General features: G+C 38.1%; 1 protein-coding gene across 1 annotated transcript in view; it reads right to left on the bottom strand.

Annotated features, from left to right (window-relative positions):
• Positions 1–4,727, bottom strand: part of LOC110265613 (zinc finger BED domain-containing protein RICESLEEPER 1-like) — a 10,085-nt gene extending 5,358 nt beyond the window's left edge. Inside the window, exons 1-4 of the mRNA XM_021108658.1 lie at positions 4,473–4,727; positions 1,838–2,589; positions 533–1,739; positions 10–75 (exon numbers count right to left, since the gene is read on the bottom strand). Of these exons, the coding sequence (XP_020964317.1) occupies positions 10–75; positions 533–1,739; positions 1,838–2,571 (2,007 nt within the window). The 5' untranslated portion in view covers positions 2,572–2,589; positions 4,473–4,727. The remainder of the gene's footprint in view (positions 1–9; positions 76–532; positions 1,740–1,837; positions 2,590–4,472) is intronic.

Genomic DNA, 21,024 nt, shown 5'->3' with positions numbered 1-21,024 from the left:
CGTCACTACCCGCGGGTAGTAAATAACAGAACCCGAACCCGCCCCTGCGGGTACCCGCCCCACCCCGACCCGCCCCTGTAAAAATTAAATATTTTAATTTTTACTTATTCATATATAAATTAAGACAAAAATTTAAAATTCATAGATAAATTAAAATACAAACATAAAATTCATACAATGTCATTAGCTAAAATAACTTGAAATTAAGAAAAAAAGATATTATTAGATTACTACAAATTTAACACCATAATAAAGAAATTACAATATTAGATATAAAATGATCTTCAACCCTTATTCTTGATCACTTTCAACATCTTCATCATCATTAAAAGTTTGCAAATCAAGATTTAAACCTGAAAATTAAAAGAGATAACAATTAACAAATTAATTGGTACTATGAAAAAAATTAACATAAATGAAGATTAATCAATATATCACCTTTACTTCCCAAAGGTGCCCACAACCAACTTTGGCCACACATCAAAGCTTCAAGTATGTCTTGTTTGAGCTTTGCGCGATGAGGAGAAATTACACGACCACTTGTACTAAAAGCAGATTCAGAGGCAATAGTGGACACCGGAATAGCATATATATCCTTAGCTATTTTTGCAAGAACTTTAAATTTCATCTGATTGTTCTTCCACCATTTCAAAACATTAAAGTTAGGATCATTTGGAGGATGAATTTCCTCCTCAAGATAATGATCAAACTTAACATTCACATATGAACTCCTTGTCATTTTTCTTCTTTTAAGATACACCATGTAATCATCACCCCCAAATAAACTTGCATTTCTACTTTCATTAAGTTCTTTTGTGCCAACACCAACACCAACACCGACATGTGACACATCAGAACTCATTTTTTGAGTGTATTCATTAACCAACTCATTACACAACTGATGAATTCTATCAACTTGCTTGGAGCATTCTGTTGGATCTGGATACATTTTTTCAAATTGAAACTCAACCCCAACCATCTTGTACCTAGGGTCTAAAACAGCAGCAACACCCATAATGCCATGAATTTCATCCCAATACTTATCAAATTTCTTCTTCATGTTAGATGCCATATTAGCAATTAACGGATTAGTAGAAATTTCCCATTCATCCAATGACACTTTTATTTTACAAACCAAAGTAAAATAAAGATTAGCAGTCGGAAATTTAGACCCAAAAAACAGTTGAGTAACATCATAAAACAATTTCAATCTGTCACATATTTCCTTCGCAAGTTCCCATTCCTCATTACTTGGCACAGTTTTATATTGAGGTTCCTTCTGCCTTAACCTAGGAAAGACAGCTTTATACAACAAAGCAGTTTCTAACATCAAATAAGTTGAGTTCCATCTAGTTGGGCAATCAAGAACTAATTTCCTAGTAAATGAGGTCGCTGTTTTAGCACACCAACTCACAAAAGTTTCGGTCCTTTTCTGTGTTGCAGTCCAATACAATACACTACTACGAATCTTTTCTATACTTTCTTTAACAATACTTAAGCCATCCTTCACAATCAAATTCAATATATGAGCACAGCAATGCATATGTAACAATTTACCCCCCAACATCAAGAATGAAGAATCCAAACGCCCCAACAGTCCATCTATCATAGCATCATTAGTAGAACAGTTATCCAATGTAACAGTGGACAATTTTCTATCAATGTTCCATTCTAACAATATTTTCATCAACGTTTCAGTGAGAACTTCACTTGTATGGGGACAAGGAACATAACAAAAGCTGAAAAGATTAACAAACATGCATGCATTTTTAGATTAACCTAGCTCAACATATGAAAAGAACACAATGTATAAAAGTTTATAAAATATTTAAAGTACCTCAATAGGCGCATATGCAACTTCCACGAAGTATCAATATAGTGAGCTGTGACAACCATGTATCCTTTTTCTTGGTTGGAAGTCCACATATCACTAGTTATTGCAACTCTACTATCATTTTCATCTAGTTGAAGGGTTAACTTCTGCTTCTCGTCCCCATACATCTTCAAGATGTCTTTTCTGATAGTGTTTCGACTAGGCATTTTAAAAGTTGGTTGCATTGAAGCAAAAGCTCGCCTCAATCCATGGTGGTCCACACAACTCATAGGATACTCATGCAAAATAATCATCTCAGCAACACATTTTCTTGTAAATGAAGGATCAAACACAAAACCATCTTCATTCACTTTTTGCTTTTGTGATTGTTTTGACAATGATTCAACAATTGATGATTGCCTAGAGTTTGCCACCTTTATTCTCTTGCAATATCGATCCACATGGTTCCGCAATGACTTGGTACCATTCCTCGGATTTGCACTAAGCACATTCTTGCAAAACTTGCATTTCGCCTTCCATTCTCCTTCAACTTTCAAACGATCAAAATACTCCCAGTAAGCACTCTTAACATGAGTCTTATTGTCACCTTCATTAGGAGTTGATCCTTCTGGAGTTGAGACATTATCCGTTGCTTGTGGAGTTTCTGAAGTTGGATTAGCATTACTTTGAACTTCAACTTCATTATCATTTGGAGCAACACTGTTGCTTTGTGTGTCTTCTCTAGCATTACTAGCCATGAAGTAATTTGAAAACACCTATATCAATAAAATTAAAATACATGAGGGTATAAAATTAACATAAATCATATCATAAATGCATAATTACAAAATTAGAATAAACCAAATCAGAATGCTAATTTTAATACTAGATTCATGTATTAGTGTTGGTATGAGAATCATTTTATAAATTGTCTAAATACGAGTGTTAAGAAATGAGACTCACTCTTTTATAAAAATTGAAACATGCTAATTTTGAAGTTACTATAGAACATACCCAAAAAATTTTACTAACTAATTTGAACGTCGCTCATCTAATAGAATAGAAACTTTAAAAAGGTTCATTAATTAGGTAAGGGTGGTTTTTTCTTTTCGTTTTCTGCCAGGAGAAGTAGTGGTAGTTGACAACCAATTAGTTCGGTTAAATCAAGGAAAAGCTATCACCTTATAGTTTAGTTTAAGCTGATAATAATTCTTGAATAACCCAAAATCAAGTGCTTTCATGATCAGATTGACATTTAAAAATTTAACAGCTTTGATTATACTAGGAGAGATCAGAGTGCTAGAAGGAATATCCCTGCTGCTCATATTGATATCTTACCATCAAAGTTCATGCAGATACACCATTCAGGTTAAGGTTATAAAATAATTTAGAAGCATTTAACTTAAGGTGAACCATAATCATATAAAAGTTCATGATAAAGAAGAACCAAGATAAAAGCTACAAACTTTAGCACCAAAAAGGAAAAGGGTCATCATTAGAAATGTTAATACTTACTCCAAGAATGCAGTACCAATCAATGAAAGGTGGCTTATTAGTTTTGTTAATTGTTAGGGACAAGTCTATGAACACATACAACAAAACGTGTGGAAATTGAGCAAATCTTCAATACCAATTGGCTTTTGTAATCTGATTCTTGTCCCATTTGAGAATAATAATAATAATCTTCTTTTATTTTTACTTTATTTAATCTGTTGAGTTTTGAAAATTGTCAAAATTTAAATTGAACTTAAGTTTGTTTTGGACTTTTGGTTGCAACTAATAAAGAAAGCCCTGCAACTAAAGGATTGCAAGCAAGTGAGCAACTGATGTATAAAAGTTCAAGCATTTTTATAGTATTTCAAGATGTATTTCAATATTAACATTTCACTTAAGGTGGACCATAATCATATAAAAGTTCATGATAAAGAAGAACCAAGATAAAAGCTACAAACTTTAGCACCAAAAAGGAAAAGGGTCATCATTAGAAATGTTAATACTTACTCCAAGAATGCAGTACCAATCAATGAAAGGTGGCTTATTAGTTTTGTTAATTGTTAGGGACAAGTCTATGAACACATAAAACAGAACGTGTGGAAATTGAGCAAATCTCCAATACCAGTTGGCTTTTGTAATATGATTCTTGTCCCATTTGAGAATAATAATAATCTTCTTTTATTTTTACTTTATTTAATCTGTTGAGTTTTGAAAATTGTCAAAATTTAAATTGAAATTAAGTTTGTTTTGGTTGCAACTAATAAAGAAAGCCCTGCAGCTAAAGGATTGCAAGCAAGTGAGCAACTGATATATAAAAGTTCAAGCATTTTTATAGTATTTCAAGATTTATTTCAATATTAACATTTCACTTAAGGTGCACCATAATCATATAAAAGTTCATGATATTAACATTTCACAGAAATACTGAAATCTCTTCCTTTAATCCTTTTTCTCTCCTTGTTTTTTACGGTTATAGTAGCAATGTAGCATTGCTTTCCAAAATTTGAAATTCAACAACTAAAGACTTATCCCACTTGACAAAATCAGCTACAGAATCCAACGATACAATATCATAAATCAAGTAATTTTCACTTGAGTGAACAATTCTATTACGAAGCAGGAAAGTATAATTTTTTATCTGAAATCTGAGTACCAACCTAACAACCTTGCGTATGAAGCCTCGGTTCGGAAAACGAGGAGGAGGGCCAGGGCGGGTGCAGTGAGCTGGTAAGGCAGAGAAGAAGCCCTGAGAACCGGGAAATACTCCGGGAGCAAGAAGTGTGCGGAGACGGCGGAGTTGTAGGCAACGATAGCGGCGGCGAAGGTTGTGAATGCAAGGACTGGAGGGAGCAAAGACAGGACGACACGGGAGGAGAGGGTCGACCGGAGGTGGCGGAGGGAGGAGCGGTGCTGAGACGAATCAGACGATTCGACGAGTTGCGACTTGCGAAGATGGCAGAGACGACTAGACGAGTTGAGCAGAGGAGGAGCGACGCGAACGCATGACAAGGAAAACTCCCAGATGACGCGACCGCATTACCCACGCGGACGCGTGACAGACGCCACGCACCAGAAACTGCAGAAAACGCCCCCAGCGACTTCTGAAGCCCTTTTGGCCCAGATCCAAGACCAGAAAACACAGATTAAAGGTTATAAAGTGGGGGAATGCATCCATTCATAGGGGGGATTCGATTATTCACTTTTCATAGTTTAGATGTAGTTTTTAGAGAGAGAGGTTCTCTCCTCTCTCTTAGGTTTTAGGATTAGAATTCCTCTTAAAGGAATTAGGATTTCTTATTATTTCAACTTATTATTTCAACTTCCTCTCAGGTTCAATATTCCTTTTACTTTATATTTCTCTTTTACTTTTAGATACTTTAATGCTTTTATTTAATTACTTATGTTGCCAAATTGGCTTATGAACCATTCATGTTAGGATTTTCTTTATTTGATATAAATTGAGGTATTTTAGATTTATGATTCTTATTTAGATTTTTATATTCTTGGCTTTAATTGATTAACTGGAGGTTCTTGAGTTATCGAACTTATCGTGATTGTTAATTGTTATTTTTGCTAATTGAATTGAATTCCACTAACTCTAGTCTTTCCTTAGGAGTTGGCTAGGACTTGGGGATCTAACTAATTAGTCCACTTGACTTTCCCTTGCGTTCGTAAAGGTTAACTAAGTGGGATTAAACTCAATTCTCATAAGGATAACTAGGATAGGACTTCCGAATTTCATACCTTGCCAAGAGTTTTATTAGATATTAATTTATTAATTCCTGTAACTTATTTTCCTTGTTTAAACCTTTCAAAACCCAAAAACACTATTTTCTATAACTAATAATAAGAACACCTCCCTGCAATTCCTTGAGAAGACGACCCGAGGTTTGAATACTTCGGTTTATAAATTTTATTGGGTTTGTTACTTGTGACAACCAAAATGTTTGTAAGAAAGGATGATTGCTTGGTTTAGAAACTATACTTGCAACGGAAATTTATTCTGAATTCTAAACCGCCAATCATTCGTTCTTCAAAATGGTGCCGTTGCCGGGGAGTTGCAAACGTGTGCCTTATTATTGGTTATTGTAAATATTTTTTTCTTTTACTTGTTTATTTGTTTTTGTTTTTCCCTTTTATTTCTATTAGCTACTATAAATTTTCACCCCTCTCACTTTGAGTTTGGTTCTAAATCTGTTGAAAGGAGTGGAAGCTATAACAGGAATATGCATCAAGGTCTAAGCAATCAAAGATGGATGGAGCCAAGAGGATCTGATCAACCCTTTAGGCAACAACACCCTCCAAGATATCATGGGCAAGGACCACTCAACAATGCATACCAAGCTGATAGATATGGTGGACCCCTTTGTATTTACCAACAAGCCCTACCCTGTGCTTATAGACCATCCTCTCAACGTAGCTTTGAACCCCCACACTCACAAGTTCCTTTTCACCATTCACCACCGTATGACCCTTATCCACCACAATCCCAATCCAATTACTCCCAAGAACCACCACATTCTTATTTTGAACCCTCTCCCCAACCAATGAACCCTCATACCCACCCCAACCTCCTATGGATGAAAAACTTCGTGTTCTTCTTCAAGGGCAAGCGAAGATGCAAAGGGACGTACTGGAACTCACTATTGCCTTAACCGAGGTAGTAAATATAATAGCTTCCCGACATCTGAGCACTCAAAGTACTCCCATGGCTACATGTGAAGAATCTAAAGAAGAGCGTAGCATGAAGGAGACACTAGAAACTTCGGTGGACAATGAGGAGCATGGCTTTGTATTGGAACAAGTAGTGGAAGCCATGATAGTTGTAGAGGAAGAAGTGGTTGAAGATTTGGGAGATGCTGAACCTCCATGGGAATCGAGAACTGTAAAGGATTCTGCTGAGAAGTTCGAATTTGATGCCAGGAAGGATAGTGCACAACCTCCAATGCATATACCTTGTGAAAAATTGGACGGAACAGACCAAGAAGTTGATTCCATGGGCAGTGATGATCATGAATCAAGCTCTCCTAGTCACGAACTTGCATCCGCAACTGAACTCCATGAGCCTGAAGAACCTTATCCAAGTGAATACGAAGATGACGTCGAGGTAGATTTCTCTCAACCTCCAACGTATGACTTGAGTGACGAGGAAGACATAGAAGACTTTGATCAGGACGTAGTTGCAGTTGAAGAATTTTGTAAGGAAGTGGAGGAATTTACAGAGGAATACAAGGGAGTAGGGCTTACAGAACCACTGGAAACACCTATCCCAAGGCCATTACCACCTAATACAAGCTTCAAGTGGGTACAATCCTTAACCTTTATCTTTACTTTTCCACTTGAATATGGTTTGCTTGAAATAGATGGCCAGCTTAGAGCTCTCTGCGGCTTTAAGAGTAAGAGGGAAATGGCTCGTACTAAGAGCTGGTGTGCAAGATTCAATAAGGTTCCACGCTTCAATTCGAAGTGCACGGATTGGTATCAAGTTCAATTGAATGGGTCTCGGAAGACGTTTAGCCATCTTGGTGAGAATATAATTTCTAAACCGTCCGGATGGAAGAATATAGATCAAGACAAAGACAGATTTAAAAGCAAAGTTTGGGATCCTAGAAAATATTCTAACATTCGTCACCCCGGGATCCTAAGAATCTGTTTGAAGCTGCTCAAAAGCTTTACATGCCTAGTTTGGGACCCCGGAGGCTGTTGGCATTCCAAACATTGGTGGAGATTTCTGGATGAATTTAAGCATAAGCCACCATAACAGGAAGCTCATCAAATGTCCAACTTAAGGACTTTAACTAAAAGTGCTAGGTGGGAGACAACCCACCATGGTATTATGCTTCTGAAATGAATTATTAAAAAGAAAATTGTTATTTAGTCTTGTTTCTTAAGAAAAGTATTATATTTCCCTTGTGAACAAGTCATTTAGATGAAACTTATGCTTTAAGACTGTTTTAAATGTGAAAAGGGTTTATGCCTTTGAATTGATTTGAGGGTTTCAATTAGAGAAGTTTTCAGTGACTTTGAAAGAACCTGAACGTCTATTGACAAGTTTCATTCTAAAATAATTTGGAAAAAGTTTTAAGTACTCTTTGAGTTCTTAATGTTGCAAGACTAAAACAATTTTTGAGCAGTTGAAACGCTTTAGAATTTTCCATGGAGTTGAAGCTGGTTTTTGTTTAAGTAAAGAAAATGGCTTTGAAAAAAGTAATTGATTACATGACTCGGTTTGGCTTAGATCCTATTTTATTAGTCAAATCAGGAAGCCAAGGTTTTAATGATTTTAAGTGAATTTGAGGAAATGAGTTATGTTAATCTCCCCTAAAGACTCGAGACTCTACCGAGGAACTTTCGTTATAAAATCCCGTTGTTGGATGGAGGATTTCGAATATTTCCAAATAAACCTTTAATTTCCATGGTTTTGAAAGTTTTGGAAAGAGGATGCTGAGAGTGGCGTTGTTTTAAAAAGGACTTTACTTTGAGTAAAAGCGGCTTATGAGCCTGGGATGATTTGAGAAATGAGAATTTTAAAGCCAAGGCTAGAAAGGATTAATTTTTGAGAAAAAGTGATTTATGGCTTAAATGCTGATTTTATGAATTTGATGATGTTGAGTGGTGGAAGTGCTACTTTGTTATGAGCCGGAATGGCTGTGTATGATATTGAATTATGGCTGATTACCGAATGAGTTATGAGCCGTATGGCTAACTAAGAATTATGAATTTAAGCTGGATGGCTGAGATGGATGTTGATTCATGGCTGAGAATGAATGTATATATGCTGAGATATTGATAATTGTGATTTTGCAATTCCACTATCTGAGACACGAGTTCCCTAGAAGAAAGCAGTGGCTAGCCACCACGTGCTCCAGGTGGAGACTCGAGACTCTGTTGACCCTATGTCGTAAGGGTGGCCGGACACTGTGAAAGCCCCGGATGAGCTCGGCCCCGTGAATATACACCAGTGAGGGTGTTGGATATGGATTATGATTATGATCATGATAATGATCGAGAATAACTCGAGTTAGGGATGCACGACAGAGGGACAGTCCAATGGTTAGATACCAGGACTTGTCGGGTTGGCTCTATAACCGACAGATGATATCATCAGCCACTAGGACAGGCATGCATCATATACATCTATGTGACATTGTTTGGGTGTGCATATTGTATTTGGTTTGCCTTTGTGACTACTTGTGATTAACTGCTAATTGTTCTACTTGCAATAACTGTTTGTTTGTGCTTGAATCTTCCTATTTGTGTTTGCGACTGAGACTCTGTTGGACTGTGGTGATTGGTTGTTGGTTGGAGTGTTTGGGCCTAGGGCCGTGGTTGAAATGTGATGGACCGATGGTTGGTTTCGGTTTTGTGTTTCTGGTTTGAAAAAAAAATATGAAAGGCTATTTTGGTTCAACATAGATAAACCTTTTTGAAATGCTTTTGAATTTTTGAGAATTAAACAGTTCCTCTTTCAGAAAAGATTTCAAACTTTACTTTTATTGTAAGCCGTTGTTTTTTGAAAAGAGGCATAAGACGGTTATTAATCGCTGGTACGATTTACCTTCACGTATCCTATAATAGTAATTCCCAAAAACTCTCTACTGAGAACCCTTTCGAGGATGATGTTCTCACCCCCCTATATTTTTCCCCTTTCAGGATATGGGCGCAGAAGTCACGAAGAGTTTATTTAGTTGTTATTGAAATGCTCTGTATTGCTTTAGATTATTATTTATTGTACCCTCGCCTTTATCTTGATATATTCTGTAAGAGGATATATAATATATATATATATATATATGTACTCTTTATGAGTTTTTGTAAGTTGTATGGTATCTATGGATGTACGTTATCGAACAAAAGTATTTTTGGATCGGTATTGTGGTTTAAAGTTTTAAACAGGCTCATATTTTAGTATTAAATAGTATAAAAGTCGTCGTAATGTCTGAGCTATCAGAGTCACGCAGTCGGAAGCGTGAGCTTTGGTAGTTAGGGTGTTACATTATGGTATCAGAGCGGTCTTTCCTGTAGAGCCTAGGGAATGGACCAACTATGCTTCAGTTGCATACTCTAAGTGTCTGTCATACAATAGTCTTGTCGAATGACGAGAATTAGAGCTTTATGCACATGACGATCTATTGATTAACGCTGTTAGTCTTGCATTGCATAATTCCTGATATTAAGTTTGGCCGGCTTAATACTAGTGAATTATGTATATGAGAGCATTAATGGGTTTTCATAGATGATATACGAGTTTTGAGCAAAGCGAATCGCGGGTTTTGGGAACGTTAGAAACTATTTCTCGAGGCTATTCAGTGGTGTGTGATAAACCCATATTTTATGATATATTTTGTGCTCAATTTAAGTGATTTATTCAATCCTTCACCCACTTATTCATGTGAAATTGCATGGTTTTACTTTCCCTTCCTTATTTTGTGATATATGTGAAAAACATGTTTCCTATGCTTTAAAAATATTTATTTTAATTACCTTTTATTACCATTCGATGCCGTGATTTGTGTGTTAAGTACTTTCAGATCTCCTAAGGTAGGAATGATTCAAAGGATGGAAAGGAAACATACAAAAATGGAAGGAAAGCACAAAATGGAGTTTTTGAAGAAACTGGCAGCGATGCGAACGCATGGACGACGCGGCCGCATGCCTAGCGCGAAAAGGCAGTGACGCGAACGCGTGACTAACGCGGACGTGTGCCTTGAGCAGAACACAAATGACGCGTACGCGTGACCGAATAGAATGCGTGATAATGAAAACTCCAGATGACGTGACCGCGTGACCCACGCGGACGCGTGACAGACGCCACGCACCAGAAACTACAGAAAACGCTCCCAGCAATTTCTGGAACCCTTTTTGGCCCAGATCCAAGTCCAGAAAGCACAGATTAGAGGTTATAAAGTGGGGGAATGCATCCATTCATAGGAGGTTGATCATTATTCACTTTTCATAGTTTAGATGTAGTTTTTAGAGAGAGAGGTTCTCTCCTCTCTCTTAGCTTGTAGGATTAGGATTCCTCTTAAAGGATTTATGATTTCAACTCTTCATCAGGTTCAATATTTCTTTTACTTTATATTTCTCTTTTACTTTCAGATACTTTAATGCTCTCGTTTAATTACTTATGTTGCCAAATTGGCTTATGAACTCTTTATATTTTTGGATTAATTTCCTTTTATTAAATGCAATTGAGGTATTTCAGATTTATGATTCTCATTTAGCTTTTTTTATATTCTTGGCTTTAATTGATTAACTAGAGGCTCTTGAGTTATTAAACTTATCGTGATTGTTAATTAATTCCTCTAATTGACTGAAATTCCACTAACTCTAGTCTTTCCTTAGGAGTTGGCTAGGACTTGGAAATCTAACTAATTAGTCCACTTGACTTGCCCTTGATTTTGTAAAGGTTAACTAAGTGGGGTTAAACTCAATTCTCATAGGAGTAACTATGTTAGGACTTCCGAATTTTCATACCTTGCCAAGAGTTTATTTTATAGTTATTTATTTATTTTTCTTGTCACTTAGCTTAAATTACCTGTTCATTATCTTAAAAACCCCAAATTTACAAGACTCATAACCAATAATAAGAACACCTCCCTGCAATTCCTTGAGAAGACGACCCGAGGTTTAAACACTTCGGTTATCAATTTTAAAAGGGGTTTGTTACTTGTGACAACCAAAATGTTTGTAAGAAAGGATGATTGCTTGGTTTAGAAACTATACTTGCAACGGGAATTTATTCTGAATTCTAAACCGTCAATCTTCCTCTCTTCAAAATGGCGCCGTTGCCGGAAAATTGCAAACGTGTGCCTTATTATTGGTTATTGTAAATTTTTTCTTTTACTTGTTTATTTGTTTTTGTTTTTCTCTTTTATTTCTATTAGCTACTATGAATTCTCACCCCTCTCTCTTTGAGTTTGGTTCTAAATCTGTTGAAAGGAGTGGAAACTATAACAGGAATATGCATCAAGGTCTAAGCAATCAAAGATGGATGGAGTCAAAAGGACCTGATCAACCCTTTAGGCAACAACACCCTCCAAGATATCATGGGTAAGGACCACTCAACAATGCATACCAAGCTGATAGATATGGTGGACCCCCTTATATTTACCAACAAGTCCCACCCTGTGCTTATAGACCATCCTCTCAACGTAGCTTTGGACCACCACACTCACAAGTTCCTTTTCACCATTCACCACCGTATGACCCTTATCCACCACAATCCCAATCCAATTACTCCCAGGAATCACCACATTCTTATTATGAACCCTCTTACCCAACCAATGAACCCTCATACCCACTCCAACCTCCTATGGACGACAGACTTCGTGTTCTTCTTCAAGGGCAAGGGAATATGCAAAGAGGCGTATTGGAACTCACTACTGCCTTAACCGAGGTAGTAAATATAATAGCTTCCTGACATCTGAGCGCTCAAAGTACTCCCATGGCTGCATGTGGAGAATCAAAAGAAGAGCGTAGCATGAAGGAGACCCTAGAAACTTCGGTGGACAATGAGGAGCATGGCTTTGTATTAGAACAGATGGAGGAAGCCATGATAGCTGTAGAGGAAGAAATGGTTGAAGATTTAGGAGATGCTGAACCTCCATGGGAATCGAGAACTGTGAAGAATTCTGCCAAGACATTCGAATTTGATGCTAGGGAGGATAGTGCACAACCTCCAGAGCATATACCTTGTGAAAAATTGGACGGAACAGACCAAGAAATTGATTTCTCAAGCAGTGATGATCATGAATCAAGCTCTCCTAGTCATGAACTTGCATCTGCAACTGAACTCTATGAGCCTGAAGAACCTTATCTAAGTGAATATGAAGATGACGTCGAGGTAGATTTCTCTCAACCTCCAACGTATGACTTAAGTGATGAGGAAGACATAGCAGACCTTGATCATGACGTAGTTGCAGTTGAAGAATTTTGTAAGGAAGTGGAGGAATTCACAAAAAAATACAAGGGAGTAGAGCTTATGGAACCACTAGAAACACCTATCCCAAGGCCATTACCACCTAATACAAGCTTCAAGTGGGTACAATCCTTAACCTTTATCTTTACTTTTCCACTTGAATATGGTTTGCTTGAAACAGATGGCCAGTTTAGAGCTCTCTACGACTTTAAGAGTAAGAGGGAAATGGCTCGTACTCAGAACTGGTGTGCAAGGTTCAATAAGGTTCCACGCTTCAATTCGAAGTGCACGGATTGGTACCAAGTTCAATTGAATGGGTCTCGGAAGACGTTTGGCCATCTTGGTGAGAATACAATTTCTAAACTGCCCGGATGGAAGAATATAGATCAAGATGAAGGCGGATTTAAAAGCAAAGTTTGGGATCCTGGAAAATATTCTGACATTCGTCACCCCGGGAGCCTGAGAATCTGTTTGAAGCTGCTCAAAAGCTTTACATGTCTAGTTTGGGACCCCGGAGGCTGTTGGAATTCCAAACAATGGTGGAGATTTCTGGATGAATTTAAGCATAATCCACCATAACAGGAAGCTCATCCAATGTCCAACTTAAGGACTTTAACTAAAAGTGCTAGGTGGGAGACAACACACCATGGTATGGTCGTTTCTTTTTTTTCAATTTTTATTTCGTGTTGTCTGTTTTTATATTATATTATTTTTATTGAACCTGAATATTATTCGTAGCATTTGCATTAGCATTGCATACTGCATAATTGCATAAAAAAATGCACGCGATGCGTAAGCGTCGTTGACGCGTCTGCGTCACAAGTGCATTAGAAAAAAAAGGAAAGTGAACAGAAAGTCACGCGAAAGCGTGGCTGGAGGCGTGCCTTTGGCACAGATCATTCCACGCGACCACATCGCTAACGCGTTCACGTCAGTTGCGAAAAATACCTCCCACGCATCCGCATCACTCACGCGAACGCGTGATCTGGAAATTGGCGTAAAAATCCAACGCCCAGAAATCTGGGCTGGAATCGTGCGGCTAGTGTGCGTTTAGCACAAAACGGCCCACGCATTCGCGTCCCTGACGCGAACGCGTCACTTGCAAAACACTCATCCCATGCGAAAGCGTGAGCGACTCGTCTGCGTCGCATGGATATTATGGCCCCCGTAAATGAAAACATAGAGTTGCATTGAAACGATGCTGGAAGTGTGCGTCTAGCACAAATTTTAGCGACGCGGCACGCGACCGCGTCATTCATCTTTTACCCATTCCACGCGATCGCGTGCCCCACGCGTTCGCGTGGATTTGAATCCACTAACCCCAAGTCACGCGAACCCTAACTCCATCACGCCCCCATACTCCCCTTCTCCCTCCCTTATCTGCAACTCCCCCCCTCTGCAACTACCACCACCGCACCCAACCACCCAGCCCCGATCACCACCGCACCACCCACCGACACCCCCTTCTCTTCTTCCTTCCCTATCCTTCTTCTTCCTCTTTTCCTTCTATCACCACTGCCCCCACTGCGGCCAACCTCCGACAGCCGCCTCCCACCACCGACCACCACCACAGCTTCACCTCCATCGCTCCCTTCTTACCCACCCCCTCCACCATTAAACCCTACCCGAACCCCCTGCCACCGAACAACCACCCACCGCCGTGCCAACCACCCATCACCGCCACGTCAGCACCACCACCACCACACCCCCATCATCTCTCTGTTCCATAAATTTGTTCTTCCACACACCAGGTTCCGCCGAATGCCAATTTCTCTATCACTTGTAGTTATTTACTTATTTTTCAGATTATGTTCGAATTAGGCTAGTTAGAGATGCATGTTTGTAGTGGATTCTAGGTGGTTAGGTAGCTAAGATGTGGTTAGTGGATTTAGGCCTGATAATTGCGCCATTCTTGCTACCTATTTTCTTTATTTCGCAATTCTGATTCTACTGTGATGTTCATATTGTTCATATATTGTTCTTCCATGTTTCTTGCTTCTGTTATATTACTTTTTCATGTTCATATTATCTATATCTATTTGCAGCTTTATTTTAATTTATATGAATTACTTTTTCATGCTGTTTATTTCCGGGATCATCCAATTTTAGCCGGAATGCTGCCCATTTTTCTGCAAATTGTTCTCATGTATTGAGTTTGGTAATTTACTATTTTGCCTTACTTGGCTACAACCAAACCAATTCATGCCTAACCGGGCTAGCATTCTTATTCCTTTTGATCCCCTAGTTAATAACTTGCACTATTGATGATTTCATGTTAGTTTTGCAACTTTTCTATCCTTCTGAATTTTCATCAATACACTGAAATTTTTGCTTGAATTTGAGTTTATTATTCTTTAAATTTGTGAATTTCTTGTTACCTAGGGAACATTTATCATGCCACTCACTTTAATTTTCTTTCTCCTAACTCACTGATTTCCACTTTCTCACCTCTTTTTCAATCCTAACCGATCTAACTTTCAAAATTCTCTTTTTGGTTTTTAACTATTTCCTTTAACTTTCTAACTCAAGGCATGATTATTGTTTTTCCTAATTAACATAAATTCTACTTATATTACATTTTGGATTGTGATTTTTCATCTCAGATTTCTAACTCAAATACAATCCATAATGCACATATACTTAACTCATTTCATAATTCTACTGCTCTTTTGCCACTCTGTGCTTATATTGTTTTTATTCTATTTGCCTACTTATTTTCCTACTTTGTTCTTCAATTATATCCTGGAATTTCTGCTTTTCAGGATGTCTGACCCTCAGCGCAAAGGAAAAGGCAAAGCAACCACCGGCAAAAGGAAAAGAGGCGAATCCTCTATGTCTATCTTGGACATTATGCATGATGACTCCTGGCGGGAAAAGCACTTTACCCTGCAGGAGAAGGCTGACCAGCTCCTCACTGCCAATGATCCAGTTAAATTTGCAAACAGATACTGTGAGCTAAAGTATCCAGTGTTTGCCACCTCCAGGAACTTGTACCTGGAAAAGACTCTGAAGATTCCAGAAGAACTACAGCAGTACACCTCCGATTAGATTAAATAGAGAGGCTAGTTCTTCTTGGAGAGAAACTTGACAGAGGTCAATGCTTCCTGGGTCAGAGAGTTCTACTGCAACTATTTCAAGACTACCCTGGATGCAGTGCACCTCAGAGGGAAACAGATTTTGGTCACTGAGGAAGCCATTGAGGACATCCTCCACCTTCAGCTTAAATCAGATCAGCCTGACAGTTACCAAAAGGCTGAAGAGGACATGCGCTTTATGAGATTTGACTGGGATGCTGTCAAGTAGAGGATAGCCCTTGATCCTACTGTCCCATGGGTCATGGGAAAGAACACAGCAATGCCTAAGGGAATCAAGCTGATGTATTTGAATGATGAGGCTCGGCTCTGGCACCAGATCCTGAGCAACTTTGTTATGCCGAGCACTCATGAGACGGAGCTGCCTGCTACTATGATCACCCTCATCTGGTGTGTGATGGAGGGTAAGGACATGTATCTTCCACGATTCATTCGGTATTACATGGCCAGGGTCCATGTCAGAGGCACTCTCCCTTTCCCTTATCTGGTCACCCAGCTAGGCCGTCGAGCTGACGTGCCTTGGGAGCTGGCTTATGCAAAGCCGACTGCTGCAGACTGCAAGAAGATCATTCCTCACAGCAGGAAGTTTCAGGCTTTAGGCTACAGACCTCTATTCCTCACCGCTTCCGGTGAGGCAGCCACATCTTCAGCTGCCCCTTCTGCCTCCACTGCTGCACCAGCCTCATCCACTGCACAACCACCTGCTCCTGAGCCCATTTATCATTTGGTGCATCGACTCTTCGCCCGCCTGGATCGTATGGAGCATCGCAACAAGCGATGCTATGAGCACCTTAAGTTGATGACCCGATCCAGCAGCGACATCCCCTCCGAGCCTGACACCCCTTTTGATACATATGAGGCGGAGGCGAGCAATCATGAGGAGGAGACAGATGCCCAGGCTGAGCAGGCAGGACCAGAGCAGGCTACACCACAGCATGAGGAGCCTCACCAGATTCAGGCCGCCGACTCAGAGATTCCTCTACAGTCAGTGCCTCCACTGCAGCAGACAGATCCTCCTACACTTATCCATTCTGCAGACCCTTAGGCCACCACAGAGACTTCAGCAACCCACCCTTTCGGTGATGACACTCCTTCACACCCAGCTTGAGTGAGCATCAAGGACGATGCTATATTTTAAGTGTGGGGAGGTCGCTATCCCTGGCATATCTTTTTGGTGAACCACTACAGACTCTTTTTTTTATCTTTTTTTTTCTGTATTTTTATTTTTATTTTTATCTTTCAGTACTTATACATTGTTCTTTTGCTGTATTTCTACTTTATTTCCGCATTTTGCACTTTAGTTTATATCTTAGACAATTAGTTTAGTTTGCAATTCTAAATTTATTAGTTACAGAATATGTGGATTAATTAATATAGTTTACCATTTTAGCATATAATAGTTTAGTTTAATTGAAAATAAAAGGAGTAAACTAGAAACTTTAGTAAATTTAAACAATCCACACACCTTGTATATATAGCATTACATGTTAGTTAGTTAACAACATTTCATCAAGGAGAAACACTAAGATTTTAAGGGCCACCCTAAGGTTTACAATGAGAATAATGGGAACTCTTGATTCCTACTTGCATGACATGTATAACTGATATATGATTTTTGAGCTGGAGAACACACAGCCTGTGAGTTTTGAGCTTAATTGTATGGTTACATTCAAACCATAAATTTTATTCCTGTGTGTTTTACCCTTCTTTTTCATTCTGATGTTCTTTACTTTGTTTTAATCTATATGTCCAATATAGAATATAGATACATACCAAGAGATGATTGAGGCCATCATTTAACTTTTTCCTCACTTATCCCAAATTAGCCTACCTTTTACATCACCCTTGTTAGCCCCCTTGAGTTTTTTAATCCCCTCTTGTTCTATAAACCACATTACTAGCCTTAAGCAGAAAAACAAAATAAAAATCCCAAGTTGAATCCTTGGTTAGCTTAAGATAGATATTGTGTACAATTTAAGAGTAGAAAATTTTATGGGAACATGGGATGATAGAAACAAAGTAGGAATTTAAAAAGAATGAGTTGTTTCAAAAACAAAATTTGGGAAGCATGCTCGGGTGAAATCAAAACAATTGAATTACCATATATATATACATACATATATATATATTAGTATTTAAATAAAGGGGATACAAAAATTCCCCAATTGCAAAATAAAAAGAATCAATGCACATGAGACAGAATTAAATCTAATGCATAAGTTTGCAATACAAAGTGGGAGAATTTGGGTCAATAGGTAGAGGAACCTTAAAACTATATGAAGTATGTATGTTAGGTGAGATCTTAGACTAATCAAGGATTCACTTATTAACTGACTTAGCCTTATACATATACCCTTACCTTTACCCTGACCCTATTACAACCTTGAAAAAGACCTCATGATTTTTGTATGTCTGTATTCCATAATTGTTGATTGGTTAGATGAAGAACAAAGTTGTAGAAAGTAAGGATAGAAAAAGAATAGAGTGATTAACCCAATAAACACTGAGTGACTAGAGAGTAAACACAAAATCCAGTGAGGGTTCCATAGCTCATCACCATATATCTCTACTTAACTGTTAATTGTCTTGCAAGTTTGTGAATTATTTTTACCCATCTCAATTGTAAAAGTGCTTTAACATTATCTAAGGTTTGGCTATGCATATATGATTCCTTGAGAATATGAATTAATTTAACTACATGTAAGCTTTATATACAAGTGAATAATAACTAGAATTTCATGACTCATTTAGGTAATTTGCATTTAGAATAAAATGCATTGCATGAGATTCCACCACTTTAACCTTACCTTATTCTTCATCTTGGATTTAGCATGAGGACATGCTATTGTTTAAGTATGGGGAGGTTGATAAACCCATATTTTATGATATATTTTGTGCTCAATTTAAGTGATTTATTCAATCCTTCACCCACTTATTCATGTGAAATTGCATGGTTTTACTTTTCCTTCCTTATTATGTGATATATGTGAAAAACATGTTTCCTATGCTTTAAAAATATTTATTTTAATTACCTTTTATTACCATTCGATACCGTGATTTGTGTGTTAAGTACTTTCGGATCTCCTAAGGCAGGAATGATTCAAAGGATGGAAAGAAAACATACAAAAATGGAAGGAAAGCACAAAATAGAGTTTTTGAAGAAACTGGCAGCGATGCGAACGCATGGACGACGCGGCCACATGCCTAGCGCGAAAAGGCAGTGACGCAAACGCGTGACTGACGCGGACACGTGCCTTGAGCAGAACACAAATGACGCGTACGCGTGACCCAAGTGAACGCGTGATAAGGAAAACTCTAGATGACGCGACCGCGTGACAGACGCCACGCACCAGAAACTGCAAAAAACGCACCCAGCAATTTCTAGAACCCTTTTTGGCCCAGATCCAAGTCCAGAAAGCACAGATTAAAGGTTATAAAGTGGGGGAATGCATCCATTCATAGAAGGTCGATGACGTTAAGGATTTTTGCCAGTAAAGAAGTTCATAAAAACAGTCGCGTTGTAGATATAGTCTCTAAACCAACAAAAATCCCTTCGTACAAACGTTTTGGTTGTCACAAGTAAGAAACCCCTTTTAAAATTGATAACCGAGTAATTAAACCTCGGGTCGTCTTCTAAGAAACTGCAAGGAAGTATGTTCTTATCATTGGCTATAAAGGTTATAATCGGGGTTTAGAAGGTAAGAAGCAAGTGATTTGAATGACAAGTAAAGTAAATGGCAATTAAAATAAATAAATACTGTAAAGCAACTTTTGGCAAGGTAAGAGAAATTAGAAGTCCAACTTGGTTATCTCTCTCAACAATAATGAAAGTTGAATCTAAATTCCACTTAGTTAACCTCTACTAAAGTAAAGGAAAGTCAAGGGACTAATTAGTTTGACCTTCGAATCCTATTTATTTCCTAAGAAAAAGTTAGGATTATTGAAGTTCAGTTCAATTAGCAAGATAACGATTATCAATTATGTTGAGTTTGATAACTGTTGAGTTACTGATTTCTTAACCAAGACCAAAAAGAGAAAAGTAAATTGCTGGAATAGAATATCTTCAGATTGGAAACAATGGTAACACAAATTAAAGAGAAAGCAATCAATAACTCAAATACCTCAAATATCATTAATTCAAATAATAATCTGTAACATGGAATAATTCATAAATTAAATTATAAAAGTAAATAATCAACTCAAGTGCTGGAATAAATAAATAAAAGTGAAAAGGGAAGCTTAAAACAAAGAAACATAAAACCTGGATCGAGAGTCACTCTTAAAAAACTAAGAGAAGTCCTAAATCCTAATCCTAAGAGAGAGAGGAGAGAACCTCTCTCAAACTAAATCTAAATCATGGAAAGTAATAAAAATGCGAGCTCCCTTTGAATGGATGCATTCCCCCACTTTATAGCCTCTAGTCTATGTGTTCTGTACCTGGATCTGGGCCAAAAGGGCTTCAGAAATCGCTGGGGGCGTATTCTATAAATTCTGATACGTGGCCTCTGTCACGCGTCCGCGTGGGTCACGCGGTCGCGTCATCTGGAGTTTTCCTTGTGGCACGGTCGCGTCGGTCACGCGTCCGCATCGTATGCGCTATGCTCAAGTCGCGCGGCCGCGTCAGTCATGCAGCCGCGTCGCTGCTTCTTCGCGTCTGGCATGCGATCGCGTCGTCCATGCGATTGCGTGGATGCCAGTTTCTTCAAAACTCCGTTTCTCACTTTCCTTCCATTTGTGTACGTTTCCTTTTCTATCCTTTAAGTTATTCTGCCTTAGAAAATCTGAAACTACTCAACACACTAATCACGGCATCGAATGGAAATAAAGGTAATTAAAAATAATTAATTTTAAAGCTTAGGAAGCATATTTTTCACATACATCACATAATAAGGGAGGAAAAGTAAAACCATGCAATTAATATGAATAAGTGGGTGAAGGATTGAATAAATCACTCAAACTAAGCACAAAATAACTCATGAAATATGGGTTTATCAACCTCCCCACACTTAAACAATAGCATGTCCTCATGCTAAATCCAAGGTAAAGAATAAGGTAAGGTTAAAGTGGTGGAATGTTATGCAATGCAACCTATTCTGAATGCATCTACCTAAATGAGTCATGCAATTCCAATTTATCCACTCATATATAAAGCTTACATGTAGTCAAATTAATTCACATTCTCAAGGAGTCATATATATATATAT

This window comes from Arachis ipaensis, chromosome B01 (assembly GCF_000816755.2).
Source record: "Arachis ipaensis cultivar K30076 chromosome B01, Araip1.1, whole genome shotgun sequence".
NCBI lineage: Eukaryota > Viridiplantae > Streptophyta > Magnoliopsida > Fabales > Fabaceae > Arachis > Arachis ipaensis.
Note: the sequence above shows the minus strand (reverse complement) of the source record. Positions and strands in the feature narration are given on the sequence as shown.